General features: G+C 39.0%; 1 protein-coding gene across 3 annotated transcripts in view; it reads right to left on the bottom strand.

Moving 5' to 3' along the window:
• The window catches only part of il1rapl2 (interleukin 1 receptor accessory protein-like 2), a 409,390-nt gene that overhangs the window by 346,359 nt on the left and 36,364 nt on the right, over positions 1-26,667 (bottom strand). For all 3 annotated transcript variants that reach the window (XM_057850397.1, XM_057850395.1, XM_057850396.1), the window contains exon 2: positions 2,958-3,069. In XM_057850397.1, the coding sequence (XP_057706380.1) occupies positions 2,958-3,063 (106 nt within the window). In that variant the 5' untranslated portion in view covers positions 3,064-3,069. The remainder of the gene's footprint in view (positions 1-2,957; positions 3,070-26,667) is intronic.

Genomic DNA, 26,667 nt, shown 5'->3' with positions numbered 1-26,667 from the left:
ACCAAAGCACCCCTGGCCCTAACACACACACAACATCATGATGTGGTGGGTCTTAACGTGCAGGTATGCCTTTGATCATACGTGAACATGTATTGAAAAATATCAAATACTCCTACCAGCTCACCACCTACACACTCGATTCATTTTGTCAGTTTACGAGAGACCCGCGCAAGCATGCAAGCAGAAAAGGTGAAGAAAAAAAGTGAATCAATCCATCTCCTGTTCAGAAAGACAAACAATGAATCCTCACTGTAAAAGGATGTATACAGGTTGAGGGTGAAAGCATGCAGCTTGTGAGTATATATACTGTATATGCACAATGTAGCACATACTGTATCTAAAACAAAACGGAAGCGTCCCTGCCGGAGGCTCGAGGGTCCTGACATCATTGTTCTTTCAAGGAAGGAAGGGCATGAGAGCATTTTGCAAACTTGAATATTAAATTAATGGCATATGAAAGTCTGTCAAAAACTCCTAGAGAGCATGTCACGAAGAGTTTATCTTCAGTCCATGACTCTTGGAAAGAGAATGATTAGAGAACAGCTTAGTGAAACATGAAAGTCACAATATTAGGTACAGTACACTGCACCTACAGTTCTACAGCCACATTTCACCATTTATTTTATTTGTTTGCATCCCTTATTTGGATATCTTTCATTTTCATTGTCATGAGGTGTGATTCATTGAAGTCTGAGGCCATGTCTACACCTATCAGGGTTTTTCAAAAACAAAGATCCTGCCCTAATACATGGGGGAAAAAATAATTATGTCCACACTAGCACATTTGTAGAAAAAAAAAGCTTCCACAGCCAACCACTTTCAAATCATTTTTAAGTATATTAATAACAAAGGGTGAAAAATAATTGTACGTAATACCCCCATCCTTCGCATGCATTCTTCAATATGAAACACTGCAAGAGTTTGTAATCTCGATCTTAAAAACGCCCAGCCTTACTTGTCCTTTGTGTTCAGTGAAAATGTGAGCCTAGTATATTCATAACAATGGGCAAAAAAATAATTGTCCACAATACCCCCATCCTTCGCATGCGTTCTTCAGTATGAAACACTGCATGAATTTGTAATCTCGATCTTAAAACCCCCCAGCCTTAGTTGTCATTTGTGTTCAGTGAAAATGTGATCCTAGTATGTGTGTGCGTGGTTATTTGGTGCGATTGTGGTGCACTCAGTTTAAAGCACCATTGTTAGGATTACATAGAATAATGTCCTTGCATGATCAGGATTTCCAAAGTGTTGAATCATTTGTCTGCTTTCATTCTTTTTCAAGGCTAAGTCAGAGTGTAAAATTGTAAAACAGTAGGTTACCGCAAAATTAGGTTGCAAAGCATTCTATCCGACAACTATACAAGCAGTCAGTAGAGGGGTACAGAAATTTGAAACTGTAATTCATACTATGTCACACATGTCGTAAACCACACCAGAATGATATTGACAGGTCAGATCCGACCTTCACTGCGCCACGCCTTCAAATAGGGGGCCATCTTATAATCCGCTTCAGTTATTCGCAGTCGGTGCATCGGCACATGCAGCGATCCAACGGCGGATTTATGTTGAAAAAGTACGAAAGCTGTACCGCATACAAACAGGAAAGATTGTCTCAGGAGTGATTTGTTTGACAATTCAAGGTATTTATTATATTTTTCGGTTTTTTTTCACAAGAATTTTCAACGTAAAAAGCTTTTTTGTTGTAAGGCTGCCGCCACATTGTCTAACAGGCTAGCACCAATCTTTGACATATTTACATAAAATAAATGCTAACTGCACGTTTTTTTTTTTTTTTGCTTTTGACCCAGGATCGAGACTGTTTTAAGTCCATATCTATAAAGAATTCAGGGATTTAAGCAACTATTCACAAGAATTTTCACCGGAAAAGCTCTGTTTACATATGGCAGCCGCCACATTGACTAGCATCGTATTTCAGCATTTATTTTCCGTAAATATGTCAACTGAACGTGTTTTTTTTTTTTTTTTTTGCATTTAACCAAGAATCGAGACTGTTTTACGTCCGTATCTATAAAGAGTTCAGGGATTTAAGCATTTATATTCACAAGCATTTAACGAAAAAAGGTCTTTGTGATTCCATTCGATCAGCTTTGATGGCCACGCCAACAATGCAGGCCCCCTATTTATCAGCCCCGCACCCCATGTCCCGTCAATATCATTATGAAGTCTACAACCTTACACATTATTTTCCTGTGGCAAGCTAATACTTGCTTCAACTTTAGTTGACTTCTGTTCAAACTGTTACTGCCGCACTTCGTCTTTATTATTTCGTTTCTAAAAAGAAGACTTCTGATGTTGAACTTTCCTGTAAAGAAAAATATTTAAACATGTTTTTTTAAATTTATTTATGTATTTTTTTTTTACATCCAGACTCTATGGTCTCATTATCAAAGCATACCAATTTTTATTAGACTCGCATAATATTGATTACAAGGCTACACTAAGCAGTTCCACCATTGTTAATACCAAATACAAATGCAAAAATCATCCACTGCTCATTGTTGAACAAATTAACTCAACATCCACATCACTAGCAGCAACAATGCCAAAGGTCTATCGTTTCAATTTTGTGAGGAAGATGGAGGAGAAGCTTTAAGCTTTGATATAATTGATTGTGTGTGGGTTTGTATGTGTGTGTAGAGGATGGGGGGGATTTTATGTGTGTTGGGGGGTTGTGCTCGGGTGTGTGTGTGCGTGTATAGGTGTGAGTGTGCGTGTGCAAGACAGCGCGAGTGTTACAAGTGGAAATTGGCCATGTTTTGAAGTCAAGAGACACCCAAAAGAGTAAGGTGGAGAGTATATAGAAGCTGATTGAGGAAGAGATGAGAAAAATGATGAGCTAGACTTGTTCACAAAAAAATGAATAAATAAAAACTAAGTCAAATGGCATCACAGAGCACATGAGGACAACAACTAATGGAAAGCATCGGTCCTACCAGAGTTCCTCTTGGAGATGTACTTGACATCATCACCATTTCCTGAGGCAAGCAGCGCGAGGATGAGAAGGAGAAAGAGTGAAGTCTTCATTTCTCTCCTCTCCATAGGGACCTTAAGAACAAACAGGACAGAAATGTTACATACAGTAGAGCACGGCATGCATTATTCCATCACTCATCCAACTACCACAAACAAGAAATTAACATGACAAAGATTTCAACAGTTTAGATGTAGACAGGATTGTCCTTCTGACCACGGCCACTTGGCACACCCCAGGATATATTATTTAATGTTTTATTCAGTGATGAGGTATGCATATCCTTTGCTTAATACCTTCATCTATTAAACATTTTCAGCTTTTATATGGGAAATTTCAATGTTGCATAGAGGAGGCACACAATTCTACGCAAAAAATTGAAGCTTGTGTTTAAGAAGTTTCATCTATTAATTTATCCCCTTGAGCTATAACGGCTATAAAAACACACATTCGGATTAATGGTAAATAATGACTGGGCTGCAATTAAAAGTTAACATAGTTTGTGCATATTTTTGTGCCTAATAGTAATAATGATGTGAAAGTTTTGCTTCAGTACATGATTTCACATTGAATAACACCGACTGCCATTTAATTTAGTAATGTTTGGAACCCTAATTGTTTATCTTTACACAAACATAAAATTATAAATAAAATGGAATACATGTAAACCTTAAACATACACACAGCCACATGCACAGCCCATACTTTCAGTAAACTGTGTGATTTTCTCATGCTCATACAAACACACTTGAAGGATAATGCTCCAAATGAAGAGTTAAATCCAAAAAAGAGCGGACATGCAAGCACGCAATCCACTGTGTTCTTCATATATATGACATCAGGGACATATCATTGAGCTGGAATAGTGATATTAACTGCACATCAGATTTTCAAGGACAGTGTAGTTGATCACGACGGTGCATGAAACGTTTTTGACTTGAGACACAGTTGTTTATCATCAAAGGCAGTCGGAAGAACATAAGTTCATGAGATCATCGTGGAGAACAAAATGTAACAACCTAAATATTGTTGGAGAGTGGCATGTTACTGATCCCGGCAGGCATTGGAAGTACTGTATATTGCCTCTCATCACTTGAGGCCAAAAGGAAACTTTCTTCAAATTGAAGTGAACTGAAAAGCCTCACCGAACGAGGAATCTTGGAGGAGACAGACAGAGACCTGTAGTGCTAAAACTGCAATACTGAGGTTCAATGATAAATCAGTCACTCTGCAGAAAGCCACTAATCTTAAGGGAATGAAGAATTTCATAATGATGAATATACTGGTGTTACTTTGAAAACAAAAAATACTGATCGCTGTAATAAGAGTTGTAAAAGATGGGGGAGAAATCGCTTACCTACCACATAATAAATGGCACACCAAAACCCTCACCAAGTCGGGCAATACAAAGCACTTACATTCAATGATGACAACAATAACCTAAATTACAGCACATACCTAATGAAGTCAACTGACAAAAGAATTGAAGCAACAAAATGCTTTCAAACACAGGGCAGATGTACTATATGGCACTCATAAACCAAAGCAAAATTTCACTGCTTAAGCTGTATATACTGGCAGACAGAGAAAAACTAATTATATTTCATGTAGACAACTGAAGGTATGTAATTAACATGTGTGTCAACCTACTGCCAGTCAAGCAACAAAATACAGTAATTCCAAATACACTGTTAAAGATCTCAGAATTTCTTATTTTCCATTACTGCAAACATATAAGCTTTGTCTTTCACTAAACAATACCAGGTTAATTTTAGAATTTTCAGAACTTAAATGAGTCATATTTCAGAATATAGTACATATCTTTTGGACATATTTTTGTTTGGTGATCTGCAACGAGCTTCTTCCAATGTATACTGTATGTGACTTGGTTTAGGAAAAATTCTCATAGTGACATCATCACAGCAGCATATCAGTAGTGACTAACAGAGTCCAATTAGTTCTGGCTGAGCAAAGGTCAAAGCCAAAGCACATAAACAACAACACAAGGGCTGTGTTTGGACTAACACTGAAGTGTGAAAAGCACTGTGCAAGGCATATAGATGAAGGTTAAATGGCAGCATGTGTTTTGGCATGGCCTCATAGTCACCATGCATTATGACCTCAATGGAGTTTTTTCAAATGCTTTTTTTCCCACTATGTAGTGCTTTATAAACTAAGTTAAAGTGCCTGTGACACGAAAAAGCATGTTTATTTCACAATACATGAGGTATTTTATGCTCCTGAATTAAATGGACCGATTGGATGAATGTGGAAGCGATCGCTATATTTATTTAGTTTTTTTAATCCCGCACCATGAAAATGAGTAACTTCCGGCAACAGTCTCGAGTTGAGAAAGAGGGCGCTGTGACGTTTACGGACGAAGGAGTTCTCTTCACTATACAGCCGTACTGTTGTATGAGAAGGACTAAGGATTCAGCTGATTTTGCGGATTAATATGTTTATTTTTCGCACCACGCCAGCCAAACGGCGGCAGAAAAATCTTGCTGTACGAGGGAGAGGCGTGTGCGCCTTTTTGGGGTTTCAGAAGATTCCCATTCACCGGTGGATATTGGCCAAAACAAGCCCTACTACTGTGGGACCATGGGACTTACGAGGAAGTGAGTAAACATCGTGTTTTGTATTATGTCAAATACTGGGATCATTTTAATATGTAGGTGACTTGCATTTTGTGACACACTCCTTGTCCCCTCGGCCGACAACCGGCGGCTTGTCGCACATCCCAACCGCCGGGAGAACACTATACTCGGCTTATTCCACTCTTCAAGTGCCCAGTATTCCGTCAAATTTTCCGACCATCAGAAATCGCAACTTTGTGTTAAAAATAGCCGCGAATACAGCGATTACAAAGTAAAAACTACAAACTTTCTTTAAACAAAGGACTATTTACGTTTGATCATGGATTGGCACATAAAAAGCTCTCGTCATACACATTAGCTGGACATATTAGCTGCACAACAATTGCACCCGCCCTCCTCCACAGGGTCTCTCGCTGTTTACGACTTCGCCGTGTAGTAAAGCATTATTTTACCATATTCGTGTTGACCATTTGGCAGCAACACGCTCTTACGACGTCGGCCGGTTTGTTCAGCGGTCATTGTCCAGCTGCTTCCCCAGCAAGCTCTCCTGTCCATAGTAGCATGGGAACGAGCTGTAAATTGCTCTCTGCCGGGCGGTTTGCCGATCGGTGAAGACAATCGACAACCCAGTCGTCGTGTGAAATGATACGGGCTAGTTATACGTGATTTTCCGCTTCAAAGACTTTGAAACATCACTTGGTTCGGGTTAGCATGTCTGCTAGCTGTCACGCCTCTTGGTTTGTTTACATTTTCCGAAGTGGGGGAAAGGATATGACATAAGCCTGATTTAGGTGGCATAAAATATCATTCAGGAGGTGCGGCAGTAAAGGTGAAGTTGACAATTTTGACCATTATGGAGTAATTTTGCCATGTTGTCTTGAATAAATGCATTTTTATTATTTCATATTCCATTTAGCACAATACTTATTTGTCATGACCATGCCATTTATTTAGCTACTGGGGAAAAATACTTGGATAAAAAAACATCCTGTATAAATATTGGAGTAGAGAGACTGAAACAATGACATTTTGCGGCTCTCTTCATAACATTTTCCTCGTTCTGAATATTCCCCCTCAACGGGCTGACTGGGCCTTCTCAAGCCATTTATTTAGCTATTGGGGAAAAATACTTGGATAAAAAGAATATCCTCTAAAAATATTGGAGTAGAGAGACTGAAACAATGACATTTTGCGGCTCTCTTCGTCGCGTTTGCCTCGTTGTGATAATTCCACCTCAATGGGCTGCATACTAAATCCGATGAAATCGTGACTCCGCTGACATCATCCACCTGTTGGGGAAGCTAGAGCCCTATAATGGTAGGCGTGGCTAACCGGCATATTAAAAGACTAATTTCTCGTCATCTGCGCTTTGCTAAATTGTTGTATATAGTCGAATCGTCTCAAAATATAATTCTAAATCACATAATAATCCTATTTAAGACGTTTTTTTCTCCTGTTGTACGCACTTGTGTCTCAAAGAGGAAGCAAAGACCTGCATGTAAAGTTAACTGCAAATGGTGCAAATCTCAACTCAACTGACGTCACTTGCGTTTATCAAATTGTAACCTTCATATAAAAAATAAAAAATAAATAAATAAATAAAAAACAAAACAATGAAGTGTGTTTGTATAGCACTGCATTTGTTGTTATATAAAATTCATCATGTCATTAGATGACAACATATGACTCATCACTGAGCATGAAGGCTTGGATCATTCCATGGCTCAAATAGCAACGCTTCCAGCTTGTCTAATTAACGATGCTCTCTCACGCACTACTTCTTATCCCAACATACAACACCTCCTTTGGCATTCAAGTGATGTCTTGAGCACAGTTTGGATAATGTGCCTGACTTTTGTTTTTGCAACTGTGCCTGGTATTGGAAACACATCTTACAAGTCTAAATTACACTGCTGGCCAAAAGTATCGGCACCCCTGAAATTCTGTCAGATAATGCTTACTTTCTCCTAGAAAATGATTGCAATTACAAATGCTTTGGTAGTAATATCTTCATTTATTTTGATTACAATGAAAAAGCACAAAAGAGAATGGGGAAAAAAAATTAAATCATTATCATTTTACGCAAAACTCAAAAATGGGCCTGACAAATGTATTGGCACCCTTTGAAAAATTGTGTGATGCTTCTCTAATTTGTGTAATTTACAGAACCTGTTACTTACCTGTGGCACATAACAGGTGGTGGCAACAACTAAATCACACTTGCAGCCAATTAAAATGGATTAAAGTTGACACAAAATCTGCCATGTGTCCTTGTGTGTACTATATTGAACATGGAGAAAAACAAGAAGACCAAAGAACTGTCTGAGGACTTGAGAAGCAAAATTGTGAGGAAGCATGGGTAATCTCAAGGCTACAAGTCCATCTGCAAAGACCTGAATGTTCCTGTGTTTAACGTTCACAGGTTCATCAATAAGTGTAAAGCCCATGGCCCTGTGGCTAACCTCCTTAGATAAGGATGGAAAAGAAAAATTGACGAGAGATTTCAACAAAAGATTGTGCGGATGGTGGATAAAGAACATCGACTGACATCCAAACAAGTTCAAGCTGTCCTGCATTCCGAGGGTACAACAGTGTGAACCAGTACTATCTGTTGGCGTCTGAATGAAAAGGGACTCTACGGTAGGATACCCAGGAAGACCCCACTTCTGACCCAGAGACATAAAAAAGCCACGCTGGAGTTTGCCAAAACTTGCTTGAGAAAGCCAAAAATCTATTGGAAGAATGTTTTCTGCTCAGAAGGGGCAAAAGTAGAGCTTTTTGGGAAAAGACATCAACATAGAGTTTACAGGTAAAAAACCAGGCCTTCTAAGAGAGTCCACACAGTAAAACATGGCACAGGTTCCCCGATGTTTTGGGGTTGCTTTGCTTCCTCTGGCACTGGATCGCTTGACCGTGTGCATGGCATTATGAAGTATGAAGACTACCAACAAATTTTGCAGCACAATGTAGGGCCCAATGTGAGAAAGCTGAGTCTTCCTCAGAGGTCATTGGTCTTCCAGCAGGACAATGACCCAAAACACACTTCAAAAAGCACTAGAAAATGCCATCCATCCATCCATCCATTATCTTCCGCTTAGTGCGGGGTCAGGTCGCGGGGGCAGCAGCTTTAGCAGGGAAGCCCAGACTTCCCTCTCCCCAGCCACTTCAGCCAGCTCCTCCGGCGGGATTCCTAGGCGTTCCCAGGCGAGCCGAGCGACAGTCTCTCCAGCGTGTCCTGGGTCAACCCCGGGGCCTCCCGCCGGTGGGACATGCCCGGAACACCTCTCCAGGGAGGCATCCGAACCAGATGCCCAAGCCACCTCAAATGGCTCCTCTCAACGCAGAGGAGTAGCGGCTTGACACCAAGCCCCTCCCGGATCACCGGACTTCTCACCCTATCTCTAAGGGAGAGCCCGGACACCCTACGGAGGAAACTCATTTCGGCCGCTTGTATCCGGGATCTTGTTCTTTCAGTCACGACCCACAGCTCGTGACCATAGGTGAGGGTAGGAATGTAGATCGACCGGTAAATCGAGAGCTACGCCTTTTGGCTCAGCTCCTTCTTCACCACAACGGACCGGTGCAGAGTCACTGCATCACTGCAGACACTGCACCGATCCCCCTGTCAATCTCCCACTCCCTCAAACCGTCACTCGTGAACAAGACCCCAAGATACTTGAACTCCTCCACTTGGGGCAGTATCTCATCCCCGACCCGGAGAGGGCATGCCACCCTTTTCCGGCTGAGGACCATGGTCTCAGATTTGGAGGTGCTGATCTTCATCCCAACCGCTTCACACTCTGCTACGAACCGCCCCAGTGAGAGTTGGAGGTCACGGCTTGATGAGGCCAACAGCACCACATCTGCAAAAAGCAGAGATGCAATGCTGAGGCCACCAAACCGGACACCCTCAACGCTTCGGCTGCGCCTAGAAATTCTGTCCATAAAAATTATGAACAGAACAGAGAACAGAAAAGGGGGACCGGAGGGTGCGTTCCAATTATAGAGGGATCACACGCCTCAGCCTCCCCGGTAAAGTCTATTCAGGGGTGCTGGAGAGGAGGGTCCGTCGGGAAGTCGAATCTCGGATTCAGGAGGAGCAGTGTGGTTTTCATCCCGGCCGTGGAACAGTGGATCAGCTCTACACCCTCGGCAGGGTCCTCGAGGGTGCATGGGAGTTCGCCCAACCAGTCTAAATGTGTTTTGTGGATTTGGAGAAGGCGTTCGACTGTGTGCCTAGGGGAGTCCTGTGGAGGTGCTCCGGGAGTATGGGGTACTGAGCCCCTTGGCAAAGGCTGTTCGGTCCCTGTACGACCGGTGTCAGAGTCTGGTCCGCATTGCTGGCAGTAAGTCGAATTCATTCCCAGTGAGGATTGGACTCCACCAAGGCTGCCCTTTGTCACTAGAAAATGGTTTGAGTGAAAGCACTGTAGACTTCTAAAGTGGCCAGCAATGAGTTCAGACCTGAATCCCATAGAACACCTGTGGAGAGATCTGAAAATGGCAGTTTGGAGAAGGCAACCTTCAATTCTCAGTGACCTGGAGCAGTTGGCCAAAGAAGAATGGTCTAAAATTCCAGCAGAGCATTGTAAGAATCTCGTTAAGAGCATGGTAAGAATCTCATTGATGGATACCGGAAGTGGTTGTTCATTTTGTCTAAAGGTTGTGCTACCAAGTATTAGGCAGAGGGTGCCAATGCTTCTGGCCCATTTTTGGAGTTTTTTGTGAAATGATAATGATTTGAATGTTTTTTCCTCTTCTGTGTTTTTTCATTGCAAGAAAAATAAATGAAGATATTACTACCAAAGCATTTTTAATTGCAATCATTTTCTGGGAGAAATTGAGCATTATCTGTTAGAATTGCAGGGGTGCCAATCCTTTTGGCCAGCACTGTATGTCCCTCTGAAACAAGCAAAACAATTTTTCTTGTAACACTTAAGATCTTGGTCTCATTTTTAAAGAAGTATCAGCGACTGACTTTAAATCCTCTTTTGAGCGATTTTTACTGGATTTTAACTGGTTAACCTAGTGTGCCTAGTGCAAGCTATTTTTTCTGCTGATTTACTGTACTCTGCATGAATTGTCACCAGTGGCAGATAGTAAATCAATGTGCTTATTAGGTGTATGTTTTCTCAAGAGTTTATTCAATAAAGCAATTGAAAGTAATTTTGTCTGTGCCTATCCTTGACCACCTGCAGACTTATAATTTGCTATAAGTAGCAATGGTAGGACATAGAAAATAAAATGTTTACTTAACTGTAGATCTACATTTGTGTAAATCCGTTCTGGTTTGCGTTCCACTTTATATTGGGGAGCACAATAATACTTTATACAATAAATAATAATAATGCAGTGATCCCTCTCTACTTCGTGCTTAAAACTTCACGGCCTCAGTCAATAGCGGATTATTTTTCAATTAAAAAATAAATAAATACAGATGAGCTGTCCCGAGCCGATCGCATAGTCTCACTCTCCCTCCCTCTCCCTGCTCTTTGTTGGTCAGGCAGTGCACTGGAGTTGATTATTAAAGTTAACAATGCTTGACAGACAGCAAAACTTTGATCTTGCCAGAGACGCGAACTTCAAAGAGCCACATGCGTCAATCATCGTTTAACTTGTTAAACAGTTGCTCTGCCAACTCATCGTGTCTAAGTGAGCAGCTTGAGCAGATTTAAGTGGACTCACTCAGTGAAGCATTTAATAAAGATAAGCTTTTTTTTTTTTTTTTTTTCCCCCCCACTTTTTTTAAATGTATTGGGCATCTACTTATTTTCTTTTTTTAAAAATATTTCAGTAGGACAGTAAGATGTAACACCTAACCTTTGTGTTAACTAACCGATCATAATTATTACATTTAAAGTGCTTAAAAAACATTTATTGAAATATATATATACATATATTTTTTAATTATACTTAACTAAAAAATAGGTGAAAAACATGTCTTATATGTATCTCTTTCCAACGATAAACCTGAATCAATACATTGAACACGCGCCCCAAAATTTTTTTTTTTAATTGGGGGGGCTATTTCACGGATTTTGACTTATCGCGGCGGGTTCTTGTCCTCATCCACGAAAAACGAGGGATCACTGTCCATTTTTACTCATTTTCTTCCATTCTAGCTCCCACTTGACTACACCAGAAGAACAGGAAGTCCTTCATCTATTTAACACACTAGTTGTGATTGATTTTATACAATTTTATTGTAATGTTTCTGAAAAACAACTTTCCAATCACAGATTGGAACATAAGTGACAATGTTACTGTGCACAAAGCAAGAGCAGCCTTATAGCATTCCAATTCACCATTACCTTGAAAAAATACTTTTGATAGGTTTGATGAATATTCCACTCTTGTGCATCCAAATTAAATTTCATTCAGATTCAGCCTGCTCATTCTGAACAAGGAGTCATCAAAACTTGGTACAGACACACTTGTACGCAAACACACAGAGCAAGAGTCCGAGAGAAAAAGAGAGCAGGGCAGAACAAATACTATTAAAGCATTACAATCCTCACATCTTTCATCCTCTCTGTTGCTTTGCTTTAAGTCTGTCTGTCTGTGATAATAATGTGCCAACAGCCGAGCGTGGTGAGATCTAAGCTGGGTCAACGTGTGTGCAATGCACACAATGAATTGTGTCACACAATACATACAGTTATAAATATTGGCCTTTGCTTTGTGTTTGCTTTTAAGCTTGAGTGTGTGTTGGAATTGTTTTATATTTAAGGATCTTATCATCCATCTTTTGGCTTTTTACTATGTTTCTGAGAGTAATTACATCACAAAAATCACATCAAATTGCAAGTAAACATTTTAAAAGCAGAGTTATGTACTCTGCTTTTGTATCCCTGCAATTTGCATTTCGTTCCACTTCAGAACGTTTGGTAGTAACCTAAAATAAAGGATCACAAAAGAAAGCAATCCAGTTAAAGAAACACTAGGTAACTTTTCAACCTTTATAAGATATTTTCCTAACATTTCCGATATATGTTGACTGACAACTAGTTGAATGACACCTCTTTTATACAGTATCTTGAGTGGCTCTGCTTTTACTGGCACTAATCAACTTTGAGGAGTGTGGCAGGGTGCCACACACACAAAAAAAAAACTACAAATGTGCTGACTGCTTTACGGCATACGTCACTTGCCCCTTTTCCCTTTTATTATAAAGACGGAGGTCGATGCGAACGCTTTAACGCAAATTCTGCAAAGATGGCAGAGCAACAAAAGAGACAAAAGTTTTGTCTGAGGAGGGGGAAAAGAAGCCTGGCTTTCACTCGCTGGCGTGAGGCTGACGAGTTCCTGTGGGTTAGGATGTTAGCCACTTAAGCCACATGGTTACTAACCGTCATATGCTATTCTTTAGCCACAAATGGATTCATTACCTTATTACTATTCATCCTACACACAGCCACTGGAAACAGAAATGTTGTTTAATCCATCTGTAGGCGACCGTGGGATTGATTTTTGATTGACTGATGATTTTACAACACTTTGTGGGTGTGCGCTAGCCTGGGACTCCAGCTGTTCCAGCGGTAGAGTCTGGCGACTATTCAGCGGATCAAATTGCCAGGGCAGAGCAAGCCACAGCAAACAGACTGTGGAGTGGACCAATCAACGACGGGCGGATGTGACATTGGTAAAGCGACAAGAATCTCTAGCGTGAGGACGTAAATATTCAAGGAGAGCGGAGAAGTTTATTCAACATGGCTAGCGAGAGACAGACTGTTGGTTTTAGTGACTCAATGTGTTTTTGGTCATTTAAACTGAATTGACCGCTGATACGAACATATTCTCGGCTCTCTCGTTCGCCATCTGTGTTGTTGTGGAGAAGACTTCCGACGCGCAAGAGTGACGTTGCTCGTCAAGAACACGTCACGCAAATCAACGAATCTGATTGCATGGACGATTTCGTTCGGGCTCCATTAAGGAGCTGGAGCAGCAGTGAGTCTGGAGTTCCAGACTAGGTGTGTGCTGGTCCTCATGGGAAAGTCAGTCTTCCTTACGGCAAAATACTACCACTTTTGTCCACCGGCATCTATAAAATCGACCAAAATTGAAACATTACCAAGTGTTTCTTTAAGGTAAATCACAGTTACGGTAAATAAGTAGGTAGGCCTAGGTATATGCTAGGGATGTATTCGCATTGATACTGAGCCCAATTTTTGATTTTTTAATTAATGGCCGTAACACGGGATTTACGTAAAGAGAGGTAAACATTGTGACAATGTTTCACAGATCACAAAACCATCCCTGAAATGTGTTATGTATGTCATTTATAATTCGTTAAAACACGTTAGTAATAGGAAAGGTCAAAAGTTGAATAGTTATTTACAATGTGTAGCTTTATAATAGCTAAATATCTTTGATTTTGAGTCAGACACTTAAGCAAACTTGTGTGAACACACACACAAATGCAAGCCCAGATAGCAAGCTATTCTTGTCTCAAATAGACCAATGCTAAGCCATTAGGGTGCATCAGCCACACATCCAATATTAAAGACAGCCTCGAGCTCTTTTCTGTCACACTATCTCTTCTCTCCCAAACTGCATGAGTCATGCTGTTTTGGTTACAGAGGCAGTCTGTGTTTTACATGGAAGCATAAGCCGCCCTGTCATCATTGTGAAAAATGTGATATCTGTCCTTTTAATCTCCTCATCAGGATGTGTAATTAGTTTGAATTTGGATTTATGTACGGTACCGTACTCCATTTAGGCTGGATATAAATTGTGCATTACATTGAGGCTGAGCGGCGTCTAATATCTAAGTACTTCCCTTTTGCTCTCTTGACACACGCTTTAGTGTACTCATGTGCACGCCACAATTTCGGAACTCAACATTTTCATGTTATCTTTTTGACACTGAGTGTTGTTGCACACTCTGCCGTCTCATTTGTGACAATGGAACCGTTTCATTGGTCTTTTTGAATTTAGGTCTTTAGCAAGTACTTCTCTCATAGAGAAGGTTTGAGTAGGACAATACGCTCACAAAAAAGTTGACTAAAGAAAACTTTAAAAAAAAAAAAAAAAAAAAAAAAAAAAAAGCAGACATGAATGTACTTCTGATCCAAAATAATAATTATATCTAATAGACAATGTAGAGAAGAAATCTTTCTGTTTTTAGAATTATCAGTTTTGATATACAGTGATACCTCTATATACGAAGTTAATTTGTTACAGGACCTCGTTTCTAAGTCGAAATGCTCTTATGTCGAGCAGGATTTTCCCATAACAGTACATTATAATTCCAATAATTCGTTCCACAGCCCGAAAACATCCATGAAATCCTTAATAAATACTGCTGTTACTATTGCAAATGCAATTACAGGGAGTAAAACAAATAAATTATGAATAAAAATCATAATAATCATAATAATAATATTAATACCTCTAATAATGTAACGAATTGGGTTCTAATGTGGCAGATGTATTTTGCGGGGTGTACCTGAACGCACTGCGTGGCTGACGACAGAGTGAGAGGGAGGGCATTACAGTTTTTATTTTCACTTTCGTGTTCTGTTGTTGGGCGTCAGACAGTAGACATGTTGTGTTGCACAAGTTCTGAAATAAATGATTAAAAACCTGACGGAGCTGGCGATTTCTTTGGTGATGTTACAATAATAATAATTGTCACCTTAACTTATAAAGACTGGCGAACGCAGAAGATCCGCCGAGATCGTGGGGCGGAAAACATTCAGGTGACTTGAAGTTCCGCTCTGAGACCCCCAATTTGGCCAATTTTCAAAATTGTCCGATATGCACTCGTGATACATCATTGGAAAGCTTAAAATCTCAATTTTCTGGGGGAAGAAAAATTTTGAACAGGAGGGCTTTCTAAAAAAGAAAAAAAAAAGTTTTAAACAGCAAAACCCTATCTGGAGGTGAGAGCACGCGAGAGCAGAATTAAAGATGCCATGACTTTAACGAGATATTAGCGCGTACTTACCTTGTTTCGATCCAAAAACTCCATGTAGCATGTATCACTGTCAAGACACAGCTGGATTTTTGGGCGATAGTAACAAAAAAAATACAATTAAGCGATAGTTATGAGGTAGATATCCGTGACTTTTTTTACAGCCACCATTTTTTTCCCCATTGTGACGTAATTTGTTTAAAAGTTTAAAATATGAGAGTTAATTTTTTTAAGTCGTTTTTTTTTTTTTTTAAACAAAATACTAGACATTGATTAATGAATCTGAGTTACAAAATGACAGTTTGAATAACAAATATAAATTACCTATGTTTTATGGATGATTGAAACAAAAGCGGTTGTGTGACGTCTGTAAACGAGGGTTTTGAGGGTAAAACGGACAAATTATATATAGTTTGGGGGCTTAATGTGCCATGAATCTGCTACGGCAGCATATTGACATATCGTTCTTTCAAACAATTCTTTTGGCTTAAAATACAGCAATTTCTTTTAAAGAGGGATGCAAGAGCAGAAACTGCTTTTTCAGTCTTGTCTGTGTTTTCCGCAGTAGACAATCTACGGCCGTATTGTTGAGCCAGTTCACAGACGCGGACACTACGCTGATATTTTTCTATCATTTCCATCTTCATTTCAATGGTAAGCCTCACCTTTTTTCCTTTATTCATCACCTGTACTAACATTGTTGGAAGCCATGTTGATTTCTCTCACAAGAAAATCCGCCGTGCGTCTGTCTTGTGGGAAAACAAAGAAACTGCCGGGCTGTCATAAATCGTATTTTGAGCATGTCATAGGATGTAAAAACAAATGGCGTCTCAAATTTTATGTCTGTTGTCGAAATCGTGTATCGAAGCGATCACATGTCGAGGTACCACTGTACTATCCGTCAGCAATACTAACATTTAATTTGTTATTGCCGTTTTTAATGGTTTATTGTACAAATTATAATCTATTTGTTTTTCAGGTACCTTTGTCAGTAAGTATACTTAAAAAAACAAAACAATAGACAGGTAATAACTGATGTCACTAAACTAAATGTTAAATTGTGCATTAGGGGTACGATTAAAAGTATGCTCCAGTGCAACAAAGGACCCAATACTGGACACTTTGTCAAATTGCACTTTTTCATTTTTCTAATGTAAAGTGGACCCTGGTCAACATGTGTGGCGATGGAATACATTTTAGTTGATAAAATATCTACATTCAAATGTAACATGAGAAGGAATAAAAACTGTGACCATCCCAGCTGCATCCCCTAATTTAAAAGACACGGTGCATACTTTAAGACCTGTCAGATTATGCACACCTCCTCCAGTAAGGGTGTGATTTAATCCAGCAAAGGACTCTTGCTAAGTAACGGCAATAGATTGGTTAGATGTATACAGTGACACAGGAAGACATCAGGATCAAGCTTTATTCTTCAAGGTTAAAATAGAAATCTCTTACTGCACAAACCGGGGTTGAATCTTCCGCACAACAATGCACTGCTGAACAACTAAAACATGAATGTTATTTAATAGAATAGGAGAGAATAGAATAGTCTTTATTTTCATACGGCCACAATGGATATTCTGTTTAAAAAAACAAAACAAAACAAACAAAAAAACAAACAAAAACAAAAAAAGACCGTAAAACTTTTAGGCTTTTGCTTTTTTGCATGACCATGATACATTTCTGTCATATTACACTGGTTAATAAATTTAAAAAATGAATGCTATGAAAAAGGTGCATAAAATCAAATGGTCATGATGGCTGTTTTTATTACACTGGAAATATTTGAAGGTGGACATTGAAAGAAACGACAAAATGTGTTAGGCACATAAAAGTATTTTTTTTTTTTTTCTTGAAAACTATATTTGGATGATTCATAACTTGGAAAAAAAAATAACAAAAGTTTTATAACGGCCAAAAACCAGATTTGCCTGGATAGCAACAATGCCCGAGGTCTTCCTCTTAGTAAGGCAAAACACGATTACGCTTGGCACCTTAAATCTATGGTAATGCAAGCCAAGAACATATTTCACACATCATCACCCCATGCACAGTGGGCACGTTTGGCAACAGGGAGCTTGGCACCACACTTTAAACTTCAGGCCAATTTACGACTCAACACTCGTCATTAGACCAACTAGTGTTTCCAATGTATGCACATCAACATCTCAGCTGAATCTATTGAGATTATTATTGTCATTCTCTCACTAACTGAGAGGACCGCAGGTGGATATGATATTCTGTTAAACCCACTGACTTGAATATTCGACCTCTGCATGCCAAGCTGCCCTTTTGACCGCCACTGTCAAGATAGTTTATCTGTATACTGAGTGAGTCTTACAACTCTCTCTGACATCCCTCATCAACATGACATGCTGTGCCCTGGAGACTCCAAGTGCTTATGACTCAAATATCTCACAAATCAAGGCATTACCACACAAATATTTCAGCTATTTCGAAGAAGCACAAAGATCCGTTTCTGACACCAAGGATCACAAACTGGCACACGTGGACATACAGACGTGTACACACCTAGAAAACCAAGCACACACTGCATTAACAGAACATCTGGTAAACAGACTGAAAGAGGAAAAGTAGGAAGGAGGGTTTTAGCTCATTTGCCATGTATTTGTTTTGGGTGATTTCACAGACAAATTCCAAGGTCGTGTGTGAAACTGCAAGACAAATGAGTAGATTATAAGGGACAAAGTTGAACAAGCAAGATTATGCTATTTGCTCCTTCAGTAAGCCTATGCATATGCAGTGATGCATTAATTTATTAAATAAGGTGAAAAAAAAAAAGAATGCTAGAGTATACTGTATTTCAAGTGTCAGTACTGGAAAAATAATGTTTTTTTATGATCGTTTGTAATTGAATCTTTTTTTTTCTTCCAATGAACAAAGTAGCATTGCAAACCAATTACAACATTCCATATGACTATAACTAAAATATACAGTATCTGTATTGGCAAGTATCCAGGACGGTTTTGCATAACTTTAAGCGGCGTGGTGCAGACGTCCACAACTGGTCAAAGTAAATCACCATTTTTAGAAAGAAAACAATGATTGTATTGTGCAGATTGCCTGAAGAAATACAGGACTTTAGATACATTGTGCACATTGAAGCAAAGTTGATTTTTGTCCAACTGTACTTATATACCAGCTAGTTGTGTACTTTAAGGCCAGGGGGCCAACGCTGGCATTATTTTATGAAGCTCACTAAAGCAAATAGTGTCTAATTCATGTTTCTTGCTAAAGTTATTTAGCCTATTAATTTTGGTAGTGAACAGGTACTGAAATTGCATTTTTTCCCCTTTATTTTGGCCAGATTTTTGCAAGTATTTATTTTCAGGAAATTACTTATGCATATGAAATGGACAACCGTACACTAAGATATTTGCTTGCATCTTTAAGTATTGACTTGTATTGTTATATGTTGTGTATATTCTTGTAAGCATCCACTTTATACAATTCTTTTGTTGATTTTTATTAAATGTGGTCATAAAAATTCACAAAGGTTTGTATCAACACAATTGTTTTTTTGTTTGTTTGTTCATGGTAAACTGTGAATTGTTCACTGCTCTTATAAGACCTTTCTCAAATTTAAACTTACAAGCTCAAATGAAAATTCCAATGACTACTTGTATCTCAAATTTGAAAGTTCAGCATAGTCAACATATCAGTATTAAACTACAAGGGTATAATACCTAATGGAAGTCTCTTGCCACACTAAATAATAAATCTGACTCAATATTTACATATGTGATTTTCTGAAGTAGAGCATGGGTGTACCGGGATTTAAAAGGGGTCTTCAAGTCTCTCACAGTATGAATACGAGGCAACATGACACTGACAAACACATCCACATTTATGGATGCATGCACAGAGAAATACACAGCATGAGGTGTGTGCTAATGAATGCAGTACCACCTGTTCAGTAAATGATTTAATTGCTCTCAGCAGATTCCCATTTCCTCACTTTTACAGTTACAGCATCATTTAACAGGTAAGAGAGACTGAGGCTGTGAGCCATCCTTACACTCGCACCTTCACTAATTCAACATTTAACAGCATCTCTTGTGATGACAGCACCAGTTGCTTTGATGTGAGGAGAAAGCCAAGACGGTTAAAAGGATAAGAGGAAAAGGTAGCTTTTAAAGGGGGGGAATCAAAAGATGAGGGGAAGATGCTAGGTTAAAGATGTGCATACAGGAAACATTTCAATTTTGAGATAAAGATCATCTTCCACAAATGTGTAGAAATGCAAATATGTTGAACTTATAAGCAAAATCACACTCAGATTAATGATGAGCATACCGACCAGTTTCCTTTCACACCATCATGTAAATTTTGACAAACCAAATTCACTCTAAACTTAAAGAGCTCATGCCTGGCAGCTGCAATCTGCATAAACCACACCCATATATCCTTATAAAAGAGCATCCGTTTGACAAATCTAAGCCAATGCTCAGATGTTTAAAGGCAAAAGAGATGGCCCCAAAATTTAGAACCATTAAGATTAAGAATGTTTTAAGAGGTTGGCATCCTTGGATAGATTGATAATTATTCACGTTTAATTCATTCGGAAAAAAAATGTCAAAGTCACAAAAAGGTTTTTTCATATGTATATTTTTTTATACCTTATCTCAATTTGAACATGTGCTTTCCATAGACTGAATTTCAAAAATCCAAGACATTTTAATTATATGTATATATATATACATATATATATACATATATATATACATATATATCACTCACCGGCCACTTTATTATTAGGTAAAGCTGTCCAACTGCTCGTTAACACTTAATTTCTAATCAGCCAATCACATGGCGGCAACTCAGTGCATTTAGGCATGTAGACATGGTTTAAGACAATCTCCTGCAATTCAAACCGAGCATCAGCATGGAGAAGAAAGGTGATTTGAGTGACTTTGAACGTGGCATGGTTGTTGGTGCCAGAAGGGCTGGTCTGAGTATTTCAGAAACTGCTGATCTACTGGGATTTTCATGCACAACCATCTCTAGGGTTTACAGAGAATGGTCCGAAAAAAAGAAAAAAATATCCCTTGAGCGGCAGTTCTGTGGGCGGAAATGCCTTTTGATGCCAGAGGTCAGAGGAGAATGGCCAGACTGGTTCGAGCTGATAGAAAGGCAACAGTGACTCAAATAACCACCCGTTACAACCAAGGTAGGCAGAAGAGCATCTCTGAACGCACAGTACGTCGAACTTTGAGGCAGATGGGCTACAGCAGCAGAAGACCACGCCGGGTGCCACTCCTTTCAGCTAATAACGGGAAACTGAGGCTACAATTTGCACAAGCTCATCGAAATTGGACAATAGAAGATTTGAAAAACGTTGCCTGGTCTGATGAGTCTCGATTTCTGCTGCGACATTCGGATGGTAGGGTCAGAATTTGGCGTCAACAACATGAAAGCATGGATCCACGGTGTAATGGTGTGGGGAATATATTCTTGGCACTCTTTGGGCCCCTTGGTACCAATTGAGCATCGTTGGAACGCCACAGCCTACCATCCCTTTAAGACCACAATGTACCCAACTTCTGATGGCTACTTTCAGCAGGATAATGCGCCATGTCATAAAGCTGGAATCATCTCAGACTGGTTTCTTGAACATGACAATGAGTTCCCTGTACTCAAATGGCCTCCACAGTCACCAAGATCGCAATCCAATAGAGCATCTTTGGGATGTGGTGGAACGGGAGATTCGCATCATGGATGTGTAGCCGACAAATCTGCATCAACTGTGTGATGCCATCATGTCAATATGGACCAAACTTTCTGAGGAATGATTCAAGCACCTTGTTGAATCTATGCCACGAAGAATTGAGGCAGTTCTGAAGGCAAAAGGGGGTCCAACCCGTTACTAGCATGGTGTACCTAATAAAGTGGCCAGTGAGTGTATATTTTAATATTAATGTGAAGATAGTAGATTTCTTTGATGTACATGCATGCACTATACACGAGGTGAAAGTGGGCCAGAATGGTCAGGAACGCAGTTCCGGTATAAGATTCAGAGCCAGAACGCAGTTCCGGTATAAGATTCAGGCCCGGAATCCTGTTCTGGTACATGGTGCTTTGATTCCGAAAATATGATGGCAACTGTCAAAACGCTATGTAAAAAATAAAAAGTAAAATGCCAAGCTGCAACACATGCATTTCATCTCCAAGAAAACAATCTACCAACATCAGATTTACATACACAAGTGTTAACAACAAGCATAATAAAGTGCTTGTGTAGCATAATCAGTTTCCACCAATATGTATTATTGATTTTATTCCACGGACAGCATGGAGGTTTCCCCAGCTACTGCAGTTATCCGAGCCTGACGATGATGAGTCACGTCAATGTGCGAATGCACGCAGCAAAGTAAAACGCCTGGGCTCATTTATCCGTTCAATTGGCTGACATACTGACATGTGATCAGCAGAGATAGTTGGCTCTGATTAGTTCAAATGTGCATGTTTTCTGGAACAGCAAAAATTGAATTGGTGTGACAAAAAAAGGGCAATGCAACATAAAATGGATCAAATCTTTAAGAGCAATGAAAGAGTTGAGAAGGCTTGTTTATCATATTTAGTTTTATTTGCTCTGATGGGGAGGTTCAGAACATCTTAGCTGTCAATGTGCGCTTTGGACTTATATTTGTTCATTTATGTTTGGCTTTTTTAAATCATAAGGAAATGAATAAGTAGCCAATGTTTGTGCGATCTTCAAAATATATTCTATTTCACTCTGCATAATAAAAAGTAAGTCATTTGTACTTATTTTTCTGAATGTATGTTAATTATATCTTTATTATTAAAAAAAGAAAAGTAAATGTTCACATTAACTTCAATTTCAATGTACATCTTATGTTCTTCAGCAGTTAAAATTAAGATTTAGCATTTAGTATGTGAGGAAATGAGGGAAAATAAAAATTAGGAGATGGAGGTTGGGGTTATTGCTGTTTTTGTTAACTTTTATTTATTTATTTAAATTGTATTATTGAAAAAATAGAATTTTGAATAAAAATCCGTTTTTGTATGTGACATAGAAATAATTGTGCTAAAACAGTTTTCTTTGCATTTCAGTTGCTTAAGAGGTTTGATCCCCTCCCCCAAACAATGAAAGAAAATAAATAAACAAATACAATTTCTGGCTCCTTGGCGACATTCACGTCGGGGAGTTTCGGCAAGAAATTCTAGCCACTTTCACCCTGGACTATATATACCAATATGGTAGACACATTTGGCACGTCACTTCTTGTTAGCAACAGTCAGAAGTTAGTGATTTGTGATTTGCAGTAACACTGCCCAAATTTAGCCTTCCAAAAATGAAAACTTATACTTGCGAACTAACAGTTATGTAAAAATTTGATCATTTAAAGAAATGTCTTTTTCTACTGTATTAATTTTGTGAACATGTTATACACTAATGTACAAATTGCAACCAAGTTGTTGTCTTCCTGACCCCATCAGTGAGTGTGTGGTAGTGATGATTGAGTAGTTGGGGGAGGGTGGAGGTGCAGGCACCAAATATGGCATATGAGAAGATAATTCAGATCATAAGGTTCAAACTCTGGCCACGTCTGTTCAGTCTTCAACAGTTTGCACGGACACATGGAAATGTGTTGCTAAGTTGCTAGAGGTCAATCTGTAGGGCTATGGCTGTAATATGCCTGTTCATTCTTGCGCAAAGAAGAAAATCGCAGATCCATTCTGCTCTTTTGTTGTCGTCCTATGGTCAGCTCCACCATGCTATAGTAGCGCTATAGCTTTCTTTTGGTATCTATTGCATACTCTTGACAATGTGCTGGGAGGCCTTCTGACCAAGGCACATACAGATCTTCTATGCTATATTCTGCTGCGTCACCATCTGACCAAAAGGGTAAACAAACAGGAATCTAGCACAAGGGAGGAGAGGGGAAAGCTATGTAGCCACCAGCTGCAAAACCATCCTTTTTTAGAGGTTGTCTTACAAATGCCCATTCTTTTCACCTTTTGTTTGTCATATTTACAGCAGTAGGTAAAACGGATTCACAATTGTTTTTGCTTCCTTAAACACTGCAAAACCCGACGGTTTCTGGCCTACAGAACTGACCAGAATGGAGTTAGATGAACCTGACGACTCTGAATGGCTACAATTGAATAGGAATTAAAAAACAAAATTAAAAAACGCAATATGTTTCAACTTAGCCAATGGCGTAGGTTTGGTCTCAACATTGGTAGGGATGCTTTAACAGCATAACCTGCATATACACTTTTTGCTGGGGACGGGACATTAATAAGACCAAATGGATTGGGTACATTTCTCAAAAATAGCTGTTTCCTACATAAAAATGAAAAAAGTCACAGTAAAATTATTTTCACTGGAGAAAGTCATTTTTCAAAATGCTTGCTTCATATAAAGGAAATTAACAGTAGTTGTGTGTTGTTGTTTTTTTTTTTGGGGGGGGGGTGTTAAAAAAATGTGCATCGGCTGCAAATAAAAGTATTTTTTTAATGTTGTAGAAAATACATACATTTTAATTAGGGAATAAATGCACAAAATGCACAGTTGAATTAACGTAAACAGTAGAAAAAGTATAGGAAGACACGTCTCTAAGCAGCTTTCTCCTCGAGTTGTAAAGGTTAGCAAGTTCACACAGTTTAATGTTATGCTAACACTGATGCAGGTCAGCCTTTCAGTTGCAAAATTAGTGGTGTGTTCCCCACGTTCACAACATTGGTGTCTTTTTACATAAAGTGGCTGCTGCTGGCCGGAAAAAAAAAAAAAAAAAAAAAAAACTTCTAATATCCCTCCTCTTCAAAGGGCGCGGAGGAGGCGGCATGTCGACATGTATTCTGTCGGGATTGTGTGAATGTGGGGTTTTAGTCATCAGCCAATCAAACGTGCGTTTGAAGGAAGAAAAAATTGGACCAGCACATTCAGCAAGTGAAAAGGGATACATGTAAGTGAACATAGTGTAGGGTCAATTCTATCCTTGCAACTTATGGGAAGACAATCTAAATTACCTATATAACTTAACTTACTATATAATGCAAATAAGGTTGCTTAAAAGTTGGTGGGGACAATTTGAGCATCCTTAAAAGTTGGTGGTGTTATGTCCCTACCGTCCCTATGAAAACCTACGCCCTTGAACTAGGCTATCAACTAAGGTGCTCTAATGAATGCGAATGATTAATGAAAACATCAACGCTCACAATAGATATTATCTGACTAGGGTTAGGATCAGATGACCCTTCTCTGGATTCAATAGGTATATGTACCAACAAATGCATCCTTAGGAATACCAGTGTTAAAAGAACAAGATGATATCCCAGAAGAGCAACTGACTTGGCGTTATGCGGTGATGATTGTGGGTTCCTATTATTTTTTCAACAGTGTAGACGTTTGAGGAAAGAGTGAGTGAATTGTATGTCAATAAAATGAGCATTGCTGAGTTTTACTGAATGGAGTATGATATCAGAACCTTCACCAAAATAGGAAATTAATTCATCAGAAATTAATTTATTCATGTGAACAAATATCACTGGACTTGTGAAAAATGGTAAAAACAATCCACAGCTGGTCCTTTTATGAAAACATTGACATTTGAAAATTTGACATTATTCCCATACCAGCCATGCTGAAAGTTCACGTCACTCCTTTTTATTATTATTTTTTTAAATTTTATTTTATTTTATTGTATATCTTAATGGGTCAAAAACACACATGACATGGATTAATAGGAATGCAAGACACAAAAAAAAATCATATGTCAGTTATGCCCAAATTGTGACTTAGTTTTTTTTTTTTTTTGTAGAGACAGATTTGGGGAAAACAGCAGTCATTTCAAAGGAGTCTGGAAAGGGCATTCTTCAAACCAGTAACAGTTGTAGCAGTTTGTTCACAATCAGTGGGCCTTCAAAAATTCTGATTTAAAAGTTTTAACGATACTCTAGTGATTGCCTCAAGCGATGTGCAAAATATTATGGGCATTGTGATGTAGACAGGCCATTAGCATTAGTTTGTTTTTAAAAATCTGTTAGATAAAACATCACCTGAAAATGTCACTTGAAAAAAAAAAAAATACATTAAAAAATTCATGGGAATTCATTATAGACGAGTCCAAAGATGTAACTAATGTGTGTGAATTACAATGAATAAAGACTGTGAGAACATGACGTTTCCCTATTGTTATCTTGACATGATGTTTTTTTTTAACTCCTTCAAAGAAAAACGATGTAATGACAACAACAGAAAATCCATGAATTTCAGCATCCTTTGATGTCACTATCAATAGGGCGAAATAGTCTGTGATCAGGGGAATGACTGCAAACTAGATAAAACCAAACAGTACGAAAGTGAAATCATTGAACCTCAGGCGCATATGTAAGGTATTACATCATTGCCTGCACTATCAATTCCACTCATAAGCTTTCATATTCGTTCAGTATATCTCTGTCAGTGTTGCAATTATGGCATCAGTCAGAGCTGTGCGTAGTCGGGCCCAAGCCTTCCCTTACCTGAACAAACTCCTCCATCACAACATGTCAAACTGCACCCACCACTGGTAGTTTTTATGGGCGGGGCCAGAGGGGCACTGGCCCCACCTCTAATATGAATGGCCCCTGAAGTGCCCTTGTTCTGTCAATCAGCTGGCTCGAGGAAAATCCGCAAGATTCAATAATCACTTTTGCAATTCGACCCCTTAACTTTTGGTGGCAGTGCGGTCCCATTGCATGAACAAGTGAATTTCGAGAAGCCAACCCGCAGAAGATTTGATTTCTTTACCGCAGCGGGTTTTATTTTTTGTCCCCTCATTCGGTTTCAATGCGTGTCAATGGTGAGGAGATGGGATGGTCATACCCTTAGCGAATGCATTTTTTGGTGAGTCAAATCATCTTCAACTGTTTAGTTTAAATTTGTATTAATCTAACCTGCTATTATATCACAGTTTTTCTCAATTGCTTTAGCACGTTTCTCTGCTCAGACCTGAAATTCTCAAAACTACTTGTTCAATCCTCACAACATTGTATCACTAGTGCACATCAAAAAAGCAGTTTCTTATTTCTTTGAGCAAGTTGCAGATGTTTTTGTAAATCAATGCAAATGTTTTGTACAATTCTGTGCCACTGCACTCTAGCAATGCAAACCTTTTGTCCCA

This window comes from Corythoichthys intestinalis, chromosome 11 (genome assembly GCF_030265065.1).
Source record: "Corythoichthys intestinalis isolate RoL2023-P3 chromosome 11, ASM3026506v1, whole genome shotgun sequence".
Classification (NCBI taxonomy): Eukaryota; Metazoa; Chordata; class Actinopteri; order Syngnathiformes; family Syngnathidae; genus Corythoichthys; species Corythoichthys intestinalis.
The sequence above is the reverse complement of the archived record's forward strand: the minus strand, read 5'-3'. Positions and strand labels throughout refer to the sequence as shown.